This window comes from Bombina bombina, chromosome 1 (assembly GCF_027579735.1).
Source record: "Bombina bombina isolate aBomBom1 chromosome 1, aBomBom1.pri, whole genome shotgun sequence".
Classification (NCBI taxonomy): Eukaryota; Metazoa; Chordata; class Amphibia; order Anura; family Bombinatoridae; genus Bombina; species Bombina bombina.
In genome coordinates, this window is record NC_069499.1 from 1,029,946,514 (window position 1) to 1,029,965,188 (window position 18,675).

The 18,675-nt window shown below is 36.5% G+C and overlaps 1 protein-coding gene across 1 annotated transcript in view; it reads left to right on the forward strand.

Moving 5' to 3' along the window:
* Positions 1 to 11,307: 11,307 nt before the first annotated feature.
* Positions 11,308 to 18,675, forward strand: part of LOC128662709 (protein-glutamine gamma-glutamyltransferase E-like) — a 36,316-nt gene continuing 28,948 nt past the window's right edge. Inside the window, exon 1 of the mRNA XM_053716604.1 lies at positions 11,308 to 11,326. Coding sequence (XP_053572579.1) covers positions 11,308 to 11,326 — 19 coding nt within the window. The remainder of the gene's footprint in view (positions 11,327 to 18,675) is intronic.

Genomic DNA, 18,675 nt, shown 5'->3' on the forward strand with positions numbered 1-18,675 from the left:
GGGGGGGGGGGAAAGCATGCGTTAGCTATGCGGGTCTTTACCGACAAAACTCTAAATCTAGCCGAATGTAATTACAGAGGTAAAAATTATATTAATATAACTGTGTTGGTAATGCAAAAGTTGAGAATGGGTAATAAAGGGATTATCTTTAAACAAAGGTATATTAATTAAAAACGATTTTGTGTCAAAATTAAAGGAATATGCTAAATAACAAGGGGCAGGACTGGGATGTGATCAAATGTGCATTTGTGTTCATATTTGTGTGTGTGTATGAAGTGTTTTATACGTAACTTTCATTATAATAGTATAGCTCAGAAGTACATGAAGAACTCCACTACTTGCTCCCCATTGGCTTAGTGCTTGAGCGATATCCGACATGAATTTAAGTGCACAACCTCATAGCAGTCTTTTAAGTGATATATTTAGCACACCTGTGCTGTCTGACATGCAAATTTTAGCATGTACTAGACTATTGCTCGAGCGATACAAAATAACTTTTGTTTGTAATATGAGAGCAAAAATAGAAGCACTTTTGATAGCACTCAAGTGCTTTATCAATAATTGGCCTCAGCAGGGACAAAGGACTAGATTTATTAAAGCTGAGGCGTACAAGGGCACGTACATGCGCCCCTGTACGCTTCAGCTCGCCTGTGGTGGGGCGAAAATACCCCCAGGTATTCGGCATTGCACACAAGCGCAATTTTGCACTCGCATGCAATCCCGCCCTCTGCCGCGCACAGCCAATCACGCGGGCAGGAGATGTCAATCTCCTCGGTCTGACTAGACCGAGGAGCTTGAATTTCGCCACATTAGAGGTGGCGAAGAGGCTAGGGAAGCAGCTTGATAAATGACGGCGAGCAAGTTCTTGTGAGAACTTGCAGCCATAGGGCATTAATAAATCTAGCCCAAAGTAGAACAGGTTTTTGCGGAGGATTTTAAGAAACTGTTAGTACCTGAGACAGTAATTGACTCTTTGGTGCTCACTAAGGGATGTCTTTTAAATCTGGTATATTTCTACCACTCAAATTAAACAAGTCTTTTCTAGCTGTAACAGGTTTTCCTGATTTCCTGGTTAGACCTAGCTAAGGCAGCTACATATATATATATATATATATATATATATATATATATATTACATATAACATGTTAATACCAATAAACTATAATTTCAGACATGCAGAAGTCAAAGTGATTTGTCATGCAATTCATTAACTATAATTATTTTATGATACAGAAGAACTATGAAATCTTAAATTAGAAATTACCTATTGCAAAAATATTTCCCCAATAAATATTATGTTTAATAGTGACGGTAATCCATGAGATTCAAATTAACCTTTAAAACATTTACAAAATAGAGATATAACATAAATAAATAGGAAAAAAATTAAAAACATATTTCCTATCTGCATTTCTTTACAAAGCTTGTAAATATGAAAGTTAAACAGTAAGGGTTAGATTACTATTGGACTCAAAGATATGAGATCTCATGTGTTAGGGGGAAAAAGCAGGCAAAGAGTTTTAATTTTGAGATACATACATGTACATCTTTAAAAATGTAGGTGTATATATATATATATATATATATATATGTAGTTCTGGGTTCCCAGCACTCACTGTTTAGGTAAAGTGCATTGGTGCTCTCTATGGTAGATAGGTAGAAACTTCAAAGTAAGGAAAGGCACGCACAGGTCTCAATGAACCTAATTTTATTATTCTTTCATCAATAAATTTTCAGTCAACGTTTCGGTCCTCGCAGGGACCTTTTTGAAGACTGTTTTCTAATAAAAGGTACATAAGTAAAACAACAGTTAATACCCCTAAATGTTAACTAACACACCAGTAGGGTAACAACCACTAGACAAAAAATAAACAAACAAAATCTAAATTAGCTATATACATGTAAATAAAAATCACAGAAAAATCTATATAGTATCCATATAGAGTTAAAGTTCATATAGAGTTGTGTAAACTGTTTAGCAACTATATCCACATTTAAGTAACTAAACAACCAAAGAATATATTATTATTATTATTCAGCCATACAAAGCTATAGTCATTCTAATTGGCATATGACTAAAAACATATTATAAAGAAAGTTTCAGTATGTGTGTGTCTTTCTGAAGACAAAATTCTAATCATAGTGTATACAATCCCTATTATCTACTAGAGTGTTGTTCAAATTTTCATCTCTGGTTCAGTTGTGTCCTTGTAGATCTCTATATTCAAGAAGTGGATTCTGTTTTTGCTAGTTTCCATTTTGAATTTTACATATGGTAAAGCATTATTTATTTGTTTAAACCATTCTGATAGTTCTTCATCTTGTACATTCCATATCAGGAAGATATCATCTATGTACCTTTGGTATATGATGATATTGTCCATGTCTTTTGAGTATACAAATTGATTTTCAAACCAGGCCATAAATAGGTTGGCACAAGCTGACGCCATATTTGAGCCCTTAGCTGTGCCAATTTGTTGTAGGTAATACCTATTTTCAAACTTAAAGTAGTTATGAGTAAGGCAAAGGTGTATTAGGTCAAGAAGAAACTATTGGTGGGCCACAGTACGTTGTGTCTTCAGTAAAAAATTATTTGGTTACTGCAATTCTGGTGGTATGTGGGATGATGGCATACAGGCTGCTTACATCAAGGGTTATAAATGTGCAGTCTTGATTGATGTTTTTGATGTTGTTTAATTCTTTGATCAAGGATTTGGAATCCAGTAGAAAGGACCTTGTCTTTTTAACTGTCTGTTGTAAGAAGTGGTCAACATATTGTGCAATGGGTTGGAACAGTGATCCCCTGGCGGATACTATTGGTCTCCCAGGTGGGTTGTTGATAGATTTGTGTATTTTGGGTACTGTGTAGATTATACACTTTGGGTACTGGGTGGTGAGGAATTCCCTCAATTTTTCATCAATGTAGCGGTTACTGATTGCCATGGTGATGTTATCCACGTTTTTTTTGTACATGGCCGTTGGGTTACAAGGTAATTGTTGGTACACATTTGTATCCTGGAGTTGTGACATGAGTTCACTTCTATAATATTCATAGTCCAGTATGACTATTGCTCCTCCCTTGTCCATGGGGCGTATGACAATAGATTGATCCTCCGAGAGGTTCTTTAGTGCTTCTCTTTGTGCTATGTTGAGGTTTTGCCCTCTATTCTTAAATTGTTTGTTTAATTTTTCCACCTACAGTGCAAGTTTTTATGTAGGTTTTTATTGCCGGATGAGTGTTTTTTCTTGTAGAAGAGGTTGGTCTGTATCTTTGTGTCCTCTCACAATTTCAGTTGTCTTTGGAGTCTGTTCAGGTCCACGTGGTTTTTAAACATGTCTGTCCTAGGTGTTGGGACGAAGCTTAATCCCTTGTTTAGGACCTCACTCTCTATGTTGGTGATGGTCCTTATACTCAGGTTAACCACTACGTCGTCTGGGCTGTTCCTGATCTGGTTACTCTTGTTCTTTCCCCCCTTCTGGTGTGGGTTCTTGTTTTTTTCTTCCTCCCTTTTTTTGAACCTGGGTAGGTGGTTTTGGGGTTAATGTGTTTCTATTGTCAGTGCTTGGTCTGGCCTTTTCATTGTCATGGTAACTGGACTGCTATCAACTGTATTAATCGGTTTGGTGGTCTTTCTTGCTCTATTAAACCTTCTGTTCGGTGTTTTGCCTGTGAGCCAAACATACACATTTTTTTCTCTATAGTCACCTTCAATGTTCTTGAATTTGACTAGGTCCTGTTGGTATTTGGTAACTTTCTCTTGTAGTTTAGTTATCCATTCCTCTTTTGGATCGTTATGTAGTATGTTCAGTTTTGTTAGCTCCAAATTCTCAATGTCTCCCCAATTTGTTTCTTCAATCTTGTTACTTCTTCCAAGATAAGCAGCATTAGATCAAATGAACACTTGTTATGTATCCTGCATCATTTTCTGCAGAATTCCATGTTGTTCCTTCCAATAGTTGGTATGCTCTTTATCTTTAGGCCCCTCGGGATCATTTTTCTATTGTAGTAGTCCGCTATATAATTTGCATGTAATTTATAATCTATTTCCCTTCTCTTGAGATTTAAGAGTTTGTAGAATAGATTGATTGGTACCTCCCCTATGTCTCCTTGTTCACATTCTTGTAGGATCCTATCGGCATCCTCATCCGTGTATGCAAACGTGTCACTGCAGTCATCTTGTTCATCGCCGGAGGTATGTGTACTTGCTGTGTGCTCCATGATATGTGTGTGTTCAAATAGGGTTGAACATAGATCTCTTAGTGCCATAACAGGGCTTTGCAGTGTGCTGTAAGAGAATTGGTGAGATATTCATAGTTCTGGGTTCCCAGAACTCACTGTTTAGGTAAAGTGCCTGGGTGCTCTCTATGGTAGATAGGTAGAAACTTCAATGTAAGAAGAGGCGCTCACAGGTCCTAATGAACCTAGTTTTATTATTCTTTCATCAATACATTTTCAGTCAAAGGTTTTTGTTAGTGTAAGGTTTTTTATTTTGGGGGTTGGTTGGGTGGTGGGTTTTACTGTTGGGGGGTCTTTGTATTTGTATACAGGTAAAAGAGCTAATTTCTTTAGGACAATGCCCTACAAAAGGCCCTTTTAAGGGCTATTGGTAGTTTATTGCAGGCTCATTTTTTTAAATTTTGGGGGCTTTTTTATTTTTATAGGGCTATTTGATTAGGTGTAATGGTTTTTAGTTTGGATAATTTCATTTGCTATTTTTCGTAATTTAGTGTTTGTTATTTTTTGTAATTTTTTTATTTTTTGTAAATTTTAGACTTCATTTTTTTAAGTAGTGATAGGTTTTTTTTAATGTGTAATTTAGTTTTTTTAATCTGTAGTTATTTAGTGTTATTTTAGTATAATAGTTATGTTAGGTTAATTGTTAGTTTAAACTTAGGCTTTTTTTTATTTCACAGGTAAGTTTTTATTTATTTTAAGATAGGGATATTGTAATTTTAATATAAAGTTAGGGAGTGTTAGGTTTAGGGGTTATAGTTTAATTTATTTTTTTGCGATGTGGGGGGCTGGCGGTTTAGGGGTTAATAGGTTTATTTAGTGGTGGTGATGTAGGAGGCCAGAGGTTTAGGAGTCAATAACTTTATTTAGTGGCGGCGATGTCGGGACTCGGGAAGTGTCGGAATAGGGGTTAATAGCTTTATTATAGTGTCAGCTATGTTGGGGTGCGGGGGAATAGGGGTTAATAACTTTATTATAGTGGTGGCAATGTCGGGGAGCGGCGGAATAGGGGTTAATAGCTTTTATTAGTGTCGGTGATGTCGGGATCGACAGATTAGGGGTTAATAACTTTATTTTGGCGGCGTCGATATTGGGGACAGTAGATTAGGGGTTTTTAGTCTTGGGGTTTATGTTAGGGTGTTAAGTTTAAACGTAACTTTTTTTCCCCATAGACATCAATGGGGTTGCATTATGCGATCGCCATTCCGCGCTTCAGGTGTTAGGTTTTTTTCTAACACTCTCTCCCCATTGATGTCTATGGGGAAAGCGTATTCTCCCTCCTTGGATTTTGTGTGGATGGAGCTTATCTCCACCATATCGCACGCACAAGGCGACTTTTCAAAAACTTGTAATGGCAGCGTTATAGTGCAAAACTTGTACTCTAGGTGAATGTAATATAAGAGAACACATTAGAATAACAGGGCTACATGATCAGGACATAAATACACTAAGATATAAGTACTTTTCTTGTTTTTACATTAGAAATAAATAAGCAAAGTTAAATTACAGAAACCTGCATCTTAATAAAAAAAAAGTGTTTTATAAAACCAGCAAAATATTTGTAATGAGAACTGAGTAATAATTAAAAGGAATTAAAAAGATGTAGTGGATTTAAACTACTGCACACAAAGACCATTTACCTCACAGCACAATTGCAAATGAATTTTATTTTATAGATCAAAAATACTTGAGATGGAATTTTTAATCCCCCAAACCAAATATAAATCTTCCCAAAATCTAACTAAATCTTACTAACAACTTTGAATTGAAGGGACTGTAAAGTCCAAATTAAGTCAGATAGAATTATGAATTACTATATGTTCTTATAAAACAAGCAACTTGCACCTTATTTGTACATCAGAAAAAAAAGCAAAGATGAGTTATAGAAGCCTAAATCTGAATAAAAAGAATAGTGTAAACATTTATAAAACCAACAGAATATATGTAATTAGGAACAAGTAAAAAGGAATAAAACTATTGTGTGGACTTAAACCACTGCACACAAAGACCATTGACCTCACAGTTTCATAATGGCAAATGGAGTGGAATAGCACACACAAATGTGTTATTTTATAGAGCAATCAAAGACACTTTACATGGACTTTTTAATTCTCCAAACCAAATACCTTGATCAAGCAGTTTTAGGTAATAACTTTAGTTTCCAGAAATACACAAAAATTACATTAAAAAAGACAACCAGACAGAACACGTCATTTTACACAGAATTCATAGCAAACAACAGCATTGTTATTATTTCCTGAATTACACGTTATAGTTCCAGTTTTAATAACTCAACTTGCCAAAACACAAAAAAATAAGCCAAGACAAAAATTAAAAACTGCTTACACTAAAAAAAATGATAATAATAGTAACAAAGTCCAAAAAGAAATTAATTGTAAATACCCATTAAAGGGATACTCAAGTCAAAATTAAACTTTTATGTTTCAGATAGATAATGCAATTTTAAACAACTTTCCAATTTACTTCCATTGACAAAATGTGCACAGTCTTAATATATCTACACTTTTTTCAGTCACCAGCTCCTACTGAGCATGTGCAAGAATTCACAAAATATACATATATGCATTTGCGATTTGCTGATGGCTGTCACATGATACATGAGGAGTGGAAATAGACATTTTGAAAAAAAAATCAGATTAAAATTTACTACTCATTTGAATTTTAGGCTAAGTGCTGTTGCATTGTCTTTTTACCATGCATTTGTTGATTATGCAAATCTACTGTATTTACTGGTCCTTTAAGGGTTGAATCAATCTAAAAGTAGCTTCATTATTTTCAGCCTCTGGATCTAAAGAGTACAGGAACAAAATAGGAACATTTCATAGAGAATGTTTGATAAAAACCAAGGGTCGATTACTCACACTTATGAGAACTTTGTGTTATCAATCAGTGATAAAAGAGATAACTATTAAAACCCTCAGCTATAAGGAACAATGCTGAACTCCAATCCTATACTATAAAAGGCCAAGTGTGTTTGTCCAAAACTGTCATGCGCAGTAGAGACTGCGCGCGAGGACAAACACACCTGGCCTTCTACTCTGCAGACTCAGAGTGAGTAGTGACGGGCCGCCGGGCGTGTCGTGGGCCTAGCTGGGAGGGACACGGGAGGGACTGGGTGTTACATGGGCGGTGCCAGAAGGGGCCAGGTGTGGCGTGGGTGGGGCCGTGCAAGGATGTGCAGAGATCTCAAAAGAGGGGGGATAGACTCAGCGTGAGTAGTGAGTAGAGAGCAAATGAGAGGGAGAGAGACAGAAAAAGAGAGGAGGTAGGGAGAGCAAAAGAAAGGGGAGAGAGATCAAGAGGTGAGATCTAGAGAGGGAGAGAGAAAGCAAAAGAGAGGGGGAGGGAGAGCAAAAGAAAGGGGAGAGAGAGATCAAAAGAGGACAGATAGAAAGAGCAAAAGAGAGGGGAAGGTAGAGTAAAAGAAAGGGGAGAGTTAGATCAAAAGAGGGGAGATACAGACAGCAAAAGAGAGGGAGAGACAACAAAAGAGAGGGGGAGGGAGAGCAAAAGAAAGGAGAGAGAGACATCAAACGAGGGGAGATAGAGAGAGCAAAAGAGAGGGAGAGCAAAAGAAAGGGGAGGGAGAGATCAAAAGAGGGGAGATAGAGAGAGCAAAAGAGAGGGGGAGGTAGAGCAAAAGAAAGGGGAGAGAGAGATCAAAAGAGCGGAGATAGAGACAGCAAAAGAGAGGGAGAGACAACAAAAGTAAGGGGGGGAGAGAGCAAAAGAAAGGGGAGAAAGAGATCAAGAGAGGGGAGATAGAGAGAGCAAAAGAGAGGCAGAGAGACAGCAAAAGAGAGGGGAGGGAAAGTGGAGAGAGAGAGAGAGCAAAAGAGGGGGGGAGTGCAAAAGAGGGAAGAGAGAGAGCATAAGAGAGGGGAGAGAGAGAGCAAAAGAAGGGGGATAGAGAGAGCATAAGAGAGGGGAGATAGAGTGAGAGAGAGCAAAATAGGGGGGATATAGAGAGCAAAAGGGAGGGGGGAGAGAGAGAGTAAAAGAGAGGTTGAGAGAGAGAGCAAAAGAGAGGGGAGAGAGAGCAAAAAGAGGGGGACAGAGAGAGCAAAAGAGAGAGGGGAGAGAGAGAGCAAACAAGGGGGATAGAGAGAGCAAAAGGGAGGGGGGAGAGAGAGAGCAAAAGAGAGGAGGGGGATAGATAAAGCAAAAGAGGGGGATAGGGAGAGCAAAAGAGAGGGAGAGAGACAGCAAAAGAGAGGGGGAGGGAGAGCAAAAGAAAGGGGAGAGAGAGATCAAAAGAGGGGAGATAGAGACAGCAAAAGAGAGGGAGAGACAACAAAAGAGAGGGGGAGGGAGAGCAAAAGAAAGGGGAGAGAGACATCAAAAGAGGGGAGATAGAGAGAGCAAAAGAGAGGGAGAGATACAGCAAGGGAGAGGGAGAGCAAAAGAAAGGGGAGAGAGAGATTAAAAGAGGGGAGATAGAGAGAGCAAAAGAGAGGGGGAGGTAGAGCAAAAGAAAGGGGAGAGAGATATCAAAAGAGGGGATATAGAGACAGCAAAAGAGAGGGAAAGACAACAAAAGAGAGGGGGAGGGAGAGCAAAAGAAAGGGGATAGAGAGATCAAAAGAGGAGAGATAGAGAGAGCAAAAGAGAGGGGGAGGTAGAGCAAAAGAAAGGGGAGAGAGAGATCAAAAGAGGGGAGATAGAGACAGCAAAAGAGAGGGAAAGACAACAAAAGAGAGGGGGAGGGAGAGCAAAAGAAAGGAGAGAGAGACATCAAAAGAGGGGAGATAGAGAGAGCAAAAGAGAGGGAGAGATACAGCAAGGGAGAGGGAGAGCAAAAGAAAGGGGAGAGAGAGCTCAAAAGAGGGAAGATAGAGAGAGCAAAAGAGAGGGGGAGGTAGAGCAAAAGAAAGGGGAGAGAGATCAAAAGAGGGGATATAGAGACAGCAAAAGAGAGGGAAAGACAACAAAAGAGAGGGGGAGGGAGAGCAAAAGAAAAGGGAGAGAGCTCAAAAGAGGGGAAATAGAGAGAGCAAAAGAGAGGGAGAGAGACAGCAAAAGAGAGGGGGGAGAAAGTGGAGAGAGAGAGAGCAAAAGAGAGGGGAGAGAGAGAGAGAGCATAAGAGAGGGGGGAGAGACAGCACAAGAGAGGGGGGAGAGAAAAAGCAAAAGAGAGGGGGAGAGAGACAGCAAAAGAGAGCGGGGAAAGAGAAAAATAAAGGAGAGAGAGAGAGACCACAAAAGAGAGGAGGAAAAGAGTGTTAAAGAAAGGGGAGAGAGAAAGAGAAGGGGAGAGAGAGTTAAAGAGGGGGTAGAAAGCTAAAGAAAGGGGAGAGAGAGCAAATGAGAGGGGGAGAGAGAGCAAAAGAGAGGGGGAGAGAGAGCAAAAGAGATAGGAGAGAGCAAATGAGAGGGTGAGAGAGCAAATGAGAGAGGAGAGAGAGAGCAAAAGAGAGGAGGGATAGAGAGAGCAAAAGAGAGGGGGAGAGAAAGCAAAAGAGTGGGGATAGAGAGAGCAAAAGTGAGGAGGGAGAGAGAGCAAAAGAGAGGGGGGGAGAGAGAGAGAGAGAGAGAGAGCAAAAGAGGGGGGATAGAGAAAGCAAAAGAGGGGGGATAGAGAGAGCAAAAGAGAGGGAGAGAGAGCAAAAGAGACGGGGGAGAGAGCAAAAGAAAGGGGGAGAGAGACAGCAAAAGAGAGGGGGAGAGAGAGCAAAAGAGGGGGATAGTGAGAGCAAAAGAGAGGGAGAGGGAGAGCAAAAGTGAGGAGGGAGAGAGAGCAAAAGAGAGGGGGGGAGAGAGAGAGAGAGAGAGAGAGCAAAAGAGGGGGGATAGAGAAAGCAAAAGAGGGGGGATAGAGAGAGCAAAAGAGAGGGAGAGAGAGCAAAAGAGGGGGGATAGAGAGAGCAAAACAGAGGAAAAGATAGAGCAAAGGAGAGGGAGAGAGCAAAAGAGAGGGGGGAGAGCACAAAGAGAGGGGGGAGAGCGCAAAGAGAGGGGGAGAGAGCACAAAAGAGGGAGGAAAACAGAGGGGGAGAGAGAGAGAGCAGAAGAGAGGGGGGATAGAGAGAGAGCAAGGGGTGGAACCGCTGTACTGCAAAAATTGGCCCGTGTACACGGGCTTTAGGACTAGTGTGTAATAATTCAAATAAATTATTAAAATGAGTTCTTAGAGCAAATTAAACAGTCTCTAAGGCACAGGTAAGCAGTTGTTATATGCCATTAGCTGTACCCTAGTAACTGTTTATTCTGCTGTAAGAGACCATTTTTAATTATTGCACATCATTTTTCAGCGCTGTTCCTTATAGCCAAGGGGCCTAAAGGGCCAGTAAATACAGTAGATTTGCATAATCAACAAATGCATGATAGAAAGACAATGCAATAGCACCTAGTCTAAACTTCAAATGATTAGTAGATTTTTTTTCTAACAATTTTTAAAGTTATGTCTATTTCCACTCCCCCTGTATCATGTGACAGCCATCAGCCAATCACAAATGCATATAGATATATTCTGTGAATTCTTGCACATGCTCAGTAGTAGCTGGTGACTCAAAAAGTATAAATATAAAAATGGAAGTAATTTGCGAAGTAGTTTAAAATTGCATGCTCTATCTAACTCATGAAAGTTTAATTTTGACTTGAGTGTCCCTTTAATACCTCTACTGTTGTTGTCAGTGAGAGCTTAGCCATACATCTCATAAGTGTGAGTATTCTACCATTTGAATGTTATCAAACATTCTTCACAATACTTCACTATTGTGTTCTATTCTCTTTGGAGATACAAGAGGCTATTAAGAAAGAAGTTACTTTTGGATTAAAGAGATATAAAATAGTCTATATCATTGTTTTAATAAAGAAAACATTTGTGCAGTGTCCATTTACTTCCTGTCACTAGGGTTGCCACCTCAGCCACGTTTTCCTAGACACTTATGAGTTACACATGCTGCAGGGTGTGCAGGGAGGAACATGTATTGTGTTTCTGGACAGCACTATTTATATTCCTCCCTGCACACCCTGCAGCATGTGTAACTTATAAGTGTTCTGTATTTTAGGAAAGGGTGGCAACCCTACCTGTCACAGCCCTACATGGGGGATGGGGTCTCTACAGGAAGGTATGTCTAGCTTGATATCCTAAATCTTCTATACTGTACTAACATGAGCTGCTTTAGTATCCAGTGAATATAATAAAAATAGGCAGTCTATTTTGCCCATGCTCAGAAGTTGACAGAATGCAACTTAAGTTAGCAACATGTCAGCTCTCTCAGCTCTCTGCGGGCAGTGGCTACACTGAGAATTATTGCTCATTTTGCAAGAAAAAAAAAGGAAATGTCTGTTTTTTTTTTTAACAATCTGCTTTTTTTTAGTTTGATGTACCATGCTTGGTTTTACTAAAGGAGTTCTGTTTAATATCCCTTTAATTCAACTGTTGGGACTATGGGGCCGATTTTTTATATGGTGGGTGGACATGATTCGCTGTAGCAAATTATGTCTGCCCGACATCGACAAATCATTGCACAATCATTTCTTGTGAAATGCTTGTGCAATGTCGGCACATTCACATTCACGGCCGCTAGCAGGGGGTGTTAATCATGCAGAGGTGGTGGATGAGTTCAGCAGCAGTGGTCTTACGACCGCTGCTTCTTAAAGGGACAGTATACACTCATTTTCATATAACTGCATGTAATAGACACTACTATAAAGAATGAGATGCACAGATACTGATATAAAAATCCAGTACAAAACTGTTTAAAAACTTACTTAGAAGCTGTCAGTTTAGCTCAGTTGAAAAGGTAGCTGGAAAGCCCACTGCAAGTGGGAAATAAGACACTCCCCCCTCCCCCTTCTTTTGCATATGAAAAGACCCTTTAAACAAACAGGAGCAAGCTGGAGAAGGTAGCTGACAGTATTCAAATAAAACTTTGGGGCTTGGTTAGGAGTCTGAAAATCAGAGCAATGTTATTTAAAAATAAACAAAATTATACATTTTTAAAAAAAATCAAAAAACTTTATGGGCTTTATAAATAGATCATCTACAAAACATTTATGCAAAGAAAAAATGAGTGTATAATGGCCCTTTAACTCTTGTTTCTGGCGAGCAGGAAACATTGTGGGTAGATTGCAGCATCTGCTGCTTGGTAAATCTACCCCTATATCCTTAATGGGTGCACAGTATTCACACTGAATTTTTGAGTTGGGACAAAAAGTTAGCATAATTTTTACAATAAAACAAAATGACTGAAAAATGAAACAATACATTTTATTTTTTGTTGATATTCACTATTTTGCATTTCATGCAGAAAGTGACCAGGCATCTGATCATAAAATAATAGATTAACATTAAAGATAAGATTCACAATATGTTGATGTTTCCCATTTGACAATATATGCATGTTCCTATCACTGTTAAAAACTCAGTGTAATTAATAAAATAACAAAAACCCAAAGCAGCATATCTGCAACAAAATCTTTTCACAGAAAGCCATTTATCTTTACTGTCACATAGCTCACTCATTTATTTGCATAACTGCAATTCTATTTATGCTTATTGCACGGAAGAACTATACATCCTGACATCAACAAAACATAAATAAGGTTAGTCATTGCTCTAAGGTACTGTGATGATTTCTTTACAGCTATAATCACATGAGATGCCTTATATGAATGGCAGAACACCATCTTTTATACTGTATATTTCTCATATATAAGGTTAGGTAATAAAAAAGGGATAACTTAAAGACACCAGATTCCCAAAATTGACCCTCATGATTTTGTCCTCTAACTTATTATGCAATTAGCTGCTTAAAAAAGGCATTATCTACACTACCTACCCTCGTTAATACGGAAGTTCGGATGGTCTTGGTCTTGGGGGAAATTAGATAATTGGCCCATCCTGGCTAAAAATGAATTATCCTCTATATCATGTTGGTATGAGCTGCTGATAAGCCAAGACGGAGCACTTAATCTTCAACAGATAACTCAAAAGTGGAACCTATTAGAACCAGATCTAGTTATCGAGGTAGAACAGGTGGAAAAATCTATAGCCACTGTGGCCCAATCCACACTATCCATAAACTGGAGGGAATCACATATTAAGCTACTTTATAAAACACATTACACCCCGCTCAAAGGGTTTAAATGGCACAATTATGATTTTAATGTTTGTCCTAAGTGTTCCTTTCCGGCTGCGGACATAGTCCATATGATATGGTCCTGCCCGAGGATTAGGCAATTATGGAAAAAGGTAGAATTTTGGCTAATTAACACACTGAAGCTTCCGACTCTTTCTCTCTCATTGGCAGGGGTGGTATTCTTGGTAGATTCCTCAACAAACTCGGATCAAAAAAAAATTAGGAATGGGGCAATTCTGGCAACGAGGAATTTAATTTTTGGAAAGTGGAGAGACTCCTCAATACCTAGTATTCAGGAAATTAAAAATTTTATGAAAAAGCAATGTATTATTGAGCAAATGGACGTATCTCTAACTTCGGAAAAGGAGGTAACTTCATTTTTTAAAAAGTGGTCGGCCTTCATTAAAATATTTACTCCAGAAGAAATAAATCAATTAATATACCCCTTTAGATACTCAGAAATAGTTATATTAGGAGTATGGTAATAGCTAGATCCTGAATATTCTTCACGTCTCTTTTAAGTTCTCCCCCTTCCCTCTCCCCTATCTAAAGGGGAGGGGGGAGGGGAGGGGGGAGAGAGGAGAAATAAAGAAAAATCCCCTCCCCCCCCCCCTTTTTTTTTTTTTTTTTTTTTTCTCTCTCTCCCTCTCTTTCCCTCCGCACCCCTCTCTTTACTCAGATCAAAATGGTTCTGTTATCTAGACACTATCTGTCATCTACTCTGAAGATATAAGTCGCAGAATATTATTGACAAATAATGGAAAAATAAGAGGCTTTGACTATTGTTTTGTTTTGGCATGTTCCTGTTAGATTATGAATGATATAGTATCAATGACTGCCAGTTTTCACTATTATTGCTCTTGGCTTTTATTTTTTGATTGTATTTTCTTGTATTGCTGAGCTGACATTATTATCGTATACAATTGTACTTTACTTTGCCTCAATAAAAATAATTAAAAAAAAAAAAAAAAGGCATTATCCTCTATCATATGAGGGGTTGATTGTGCGTGTGTTGTCCTGTCTTTATTAGATAGTAGCCAGGTCTGCTATCCCACTGTACAGTACAGATGTTAGGAAGATGATAACAATAAGCTGTTCTAAGAAAAAAACAAATGATGAGTAATTATCTACCTTTAAGTAAATCACAGGGGGGAATAGAATATTCAGTGGACAGGATATTCATAATAGCCCCTCTTTCATAGAACATATCCATAATATTCATAGAAAAAATAACTTGATATTAATAAAAAATGTCCCTGATATCCATAGAAGATATAAATGATATCTATAGAACAAGTCCCTCATAACCTGACAACAACATTCTATGATCACACGAATCGTAGGTGGAAAATAGCTTCCTTAATCAAAATTGTGACTTTTCTCATTTAAAATTAATGGATCTTTGACCCTCAAAAATTGATGGAAACAGAGGCTCTTTTAGAGTCTTCCTATCCCTCAGTCTAAACTCGGGTTGGCCAGAGCTTAAAGTAATAACAATTTTTACAGCAAACTCTTGAAAACTAAAGAGATATACACTATATATTAATTGTACAAAATACATCAACAAAGCATTACAAAATACAGTTACACTCAAAATAACACTATCTAATAAAAAATATTTTAAAAAAAATATTGCACACAAAGGTTATAAGGGCTCAAAGATATGAAATCTCAGGTGTTAGAAAAAAATGCATATATATACATATATAAACTATATATATATATATATATATATATATATATATATATATATATATATATATATATATATATATATATATATACATATATATACATATATATACTATATATATATATATATATATATATATGTGTACGTTTTTATTTATATGTGTGTATCTGTATTTACAGACATATATACACATATAAAAAAAAAAAAGCAGCACGACAGTCCTCCTTACAAATAATCTTCAATATTTATTGTTGCATTATTGTTGCATGTTCCTGTAATGCAACAATAAATCTTGAAGATTATTTGTAAGGAGGACTGTCGTGCTGCTTTTTCATTGAAACTTTCAAGCTTGGCAGTTGCTTGGTCACACTATCTTTACTACATATATACACATATAAACACTTAAATACATATGTACACACGTAAGCCATACATAGAAGTGCAGTGGAGCCGTTTGCAGTTAAGTAGAAGAAAGCATGTAAAAACATATTTATGCTATATTTATTTTTAATAAAGTGTTATCCTGTGTATTTACTGTAAATAATTCACATTCCAATGTTCTGTACATAACAGAATATGTTCTTTGTATTTATAAATAAATATTCCTACTTATCTGTATATTTCAATACCTATATGTAATCATGTATGTATATATATACATATATATATATATTGTATATATATATATATATATATATATATATATATATATATATATATTGTAGTAAAAAAAGCATCAGACATATATAAAGATATGTATTTATGAATAAATAGCACATATTCTTCTATGGGAAGAACATTGGAAAAATTCATATTTTCATTACTGGTTAGTGAACATGAGAATATGTGATCAGGTTTGCGTGCGAGTAGGATGTTTTTTCCATTTTTTTTTCTCCTTTGACTTCTATGGGGGAAATACGTGAACGAGCATGTGATATTCTTAGTTTGACATTTTGCGCAACTCATAATACAACCGCAATCCGATGCGCGCAAAAAACTTACTTCTAACGCCGTTAACGATCAAGCAGGAGCATTAACTAGCACTCCACTTGTAATATGGCCATACGAGTTTCTTCTGTAAATGCTAAACTGCTGCTGCTTGATTATAGATAATGAGAAGCTAAATCATTAACTCTGTCAGAATTCGCTTTGCATATCATTAAGTGATGGACAAGGGCATATGTCTATGTTTATATTTAATTAAATTATATTTAAGCAAAGCAATTTGAGGGTGTAGTTACAATTTGTAAATACAGCAAAAATGTACTTAAAAGGAAAGAAAGACTAGTGTTGTATCAGCTAATCACTGGGACAATGCCTGTAGCTCTTTTGTTGAAGACAGACATCATTCTACAATCTTAAAATTATGTATTCAGATCACACATTATCAAAAATATGTGAGAAAATGTTATTACTGTACATGCAGTTTCTGCAGCACTCAGTCTGCATACATTTTAACAAATACATATTAAAAACCTATTTCAGAACAAAGATCAGGACACCACCCATTGTAATCTTCATATAAAACATATAACTAGAACAACCAGTCATGAACTATTTAACAGTTAAGAAAGAAAGGAAAAAAAAAAAAAAACGAGGACAGACATGTTTATTGAATCCTTTCCAAGTGCTTGTAAATAATGATTTATTTTAAGGAATTGTCTAGGATGAAAACGTGTGTCAACTCAGAGGAAAAATATTTATGTGTGATATGTTCAGGGATATTTTGTTACAAGGTAATGACAGACTGTGCCAATGACAAAGTAGAGATGTCCATTATCAACATTTTTTCCCTTGGCATTTCCGGTCTTCAGGTGATGGCTAGACCAGGAAGTTATCATAAAATGTAAGTATAAAGGCATGCCCTATTAAGTGTCTCATAAAGCACTCAGTGAGTGGAATTTTAATAGTTAGGGCAGTGTGGTGATACAAATAACGGCTGATTGACAACTGTTTAGTAGTTTGTCTGAGCACTTCCACAACTCAATAAGCAAGAAGGATCTCAAAAAGCACCATGGAAAGTAAGTCTATCCTTTTGTCCTAACTTTTCTTATAGATTAGGTGCAATTTATATTAATAACTTTAAAGTAAAACATTTTTAAAAAAATTGTTATAATATGTCCCATTTATTTATTTATTTTCATTCATTTTTAAGATAGAGGAAATAGACACTTTGAAGAAGTTCTGAATATAAAATTCTGATAATCTATTGAGCATTACAATTATAGTCAAAGTATAACAAATGATATCAAACTATTCACACCCCAATTAAAAAATAATATTATATACAATGCTTTTATAAATAGTCTTAGAGTCTCTAAATATGCTGGATCATGCGAAATAGTTCAAAGTAGTGCAATATTCCTATATTCCTATAACTTGGATTCACTTGGATTTGTGAGTTGTTTTGTTGAAGATTTTACTGCTGAGCATTGTGTACAGATTATTTATAATAAAATATTATATAAATTCTGGATTTTAACTGAAGCCACATGTACTGCAATGGATTTTGATTACCATAAAAGGTCACATCTAATTTTTTTTGAGGAAATGCCTAAAAACTTCTGTTATAATTAAGAGATCATGGTTTGGTAATTGCTGTTAAGAGCTTCTTACAGTATAAATTGTTAAGCAGTAAAATAGTGTTGTATGCAAAAAACTCTTTACTAACTTGTTGCTCATTCTAAATTCCAATTCAGCTTATTTCATAAATTATATATAGAAGTATGATAAAAAAGTGATAGTAAAATAAACGTCCTATTTGTTAATAGATTTAATATATTTGCAGTATTTTTAAAGGTTAATACTAACAATCCAGGTTTGATTTGTTGTTGGACAGTGGACGTAATTAGCTTTACACATGGCCATGCATTTATTGTTCTGAATTATTTCTGTTTATTTGATGTTCCACAAAAATTGAAAACACATAGGTGGTGATGACCATCTCTGTGCAAAAAAAAAGTTGCACAATGTTATGGATGAAAATTGTAGGGTTGTTCTGGTGGAAGGATAATCATTTTCACCAGTTGTTGCTGATTTGTTTTTATTTTAGAGGGACACTAAAGTCAAAAATAAACTTTTTGATTCAGATAGAGTATGATATTGTAAGAGATTTTCCAATTTACTTCCAATTATCAAATAGCGCACAATATTTTGTATATGCACAAGTTATAAGGAACCAGCTACTACTGAGCTTCTGCAAGAGTTTACATTATATAAGTATGAGACTGTAATTGATTTATAGCTGTTACATGGTACAGTGGGGCTGGCAAATCAAAAGATTTTTTTAAATTTGTTAGGAAAAAATCTATTGCACATTTAAAATAAGGAATAAGTTCTATTGCATTGTGTTTTAATGATGAACTTTGTGTTTATGCAATTCTACTGTACACCTTTGCGACTTGGGTTGGTTCACCAATTATTCCTAACCCCCTTTAACCCCCCCCTACACACACTAAAATAATTCAAGATATACAAAGGGGACCTATTGAATTAACAATAGCATAGTTTATCAGTTTTTACAAGATCTAATCTGTATCTCAATAACATCCCTGATACATCAAACAACAGAGAGCATAAGAGAACAAATGTATATGAAATGATATACAACATTGGGGGAAGCAGAACAAAAACTAGTTAT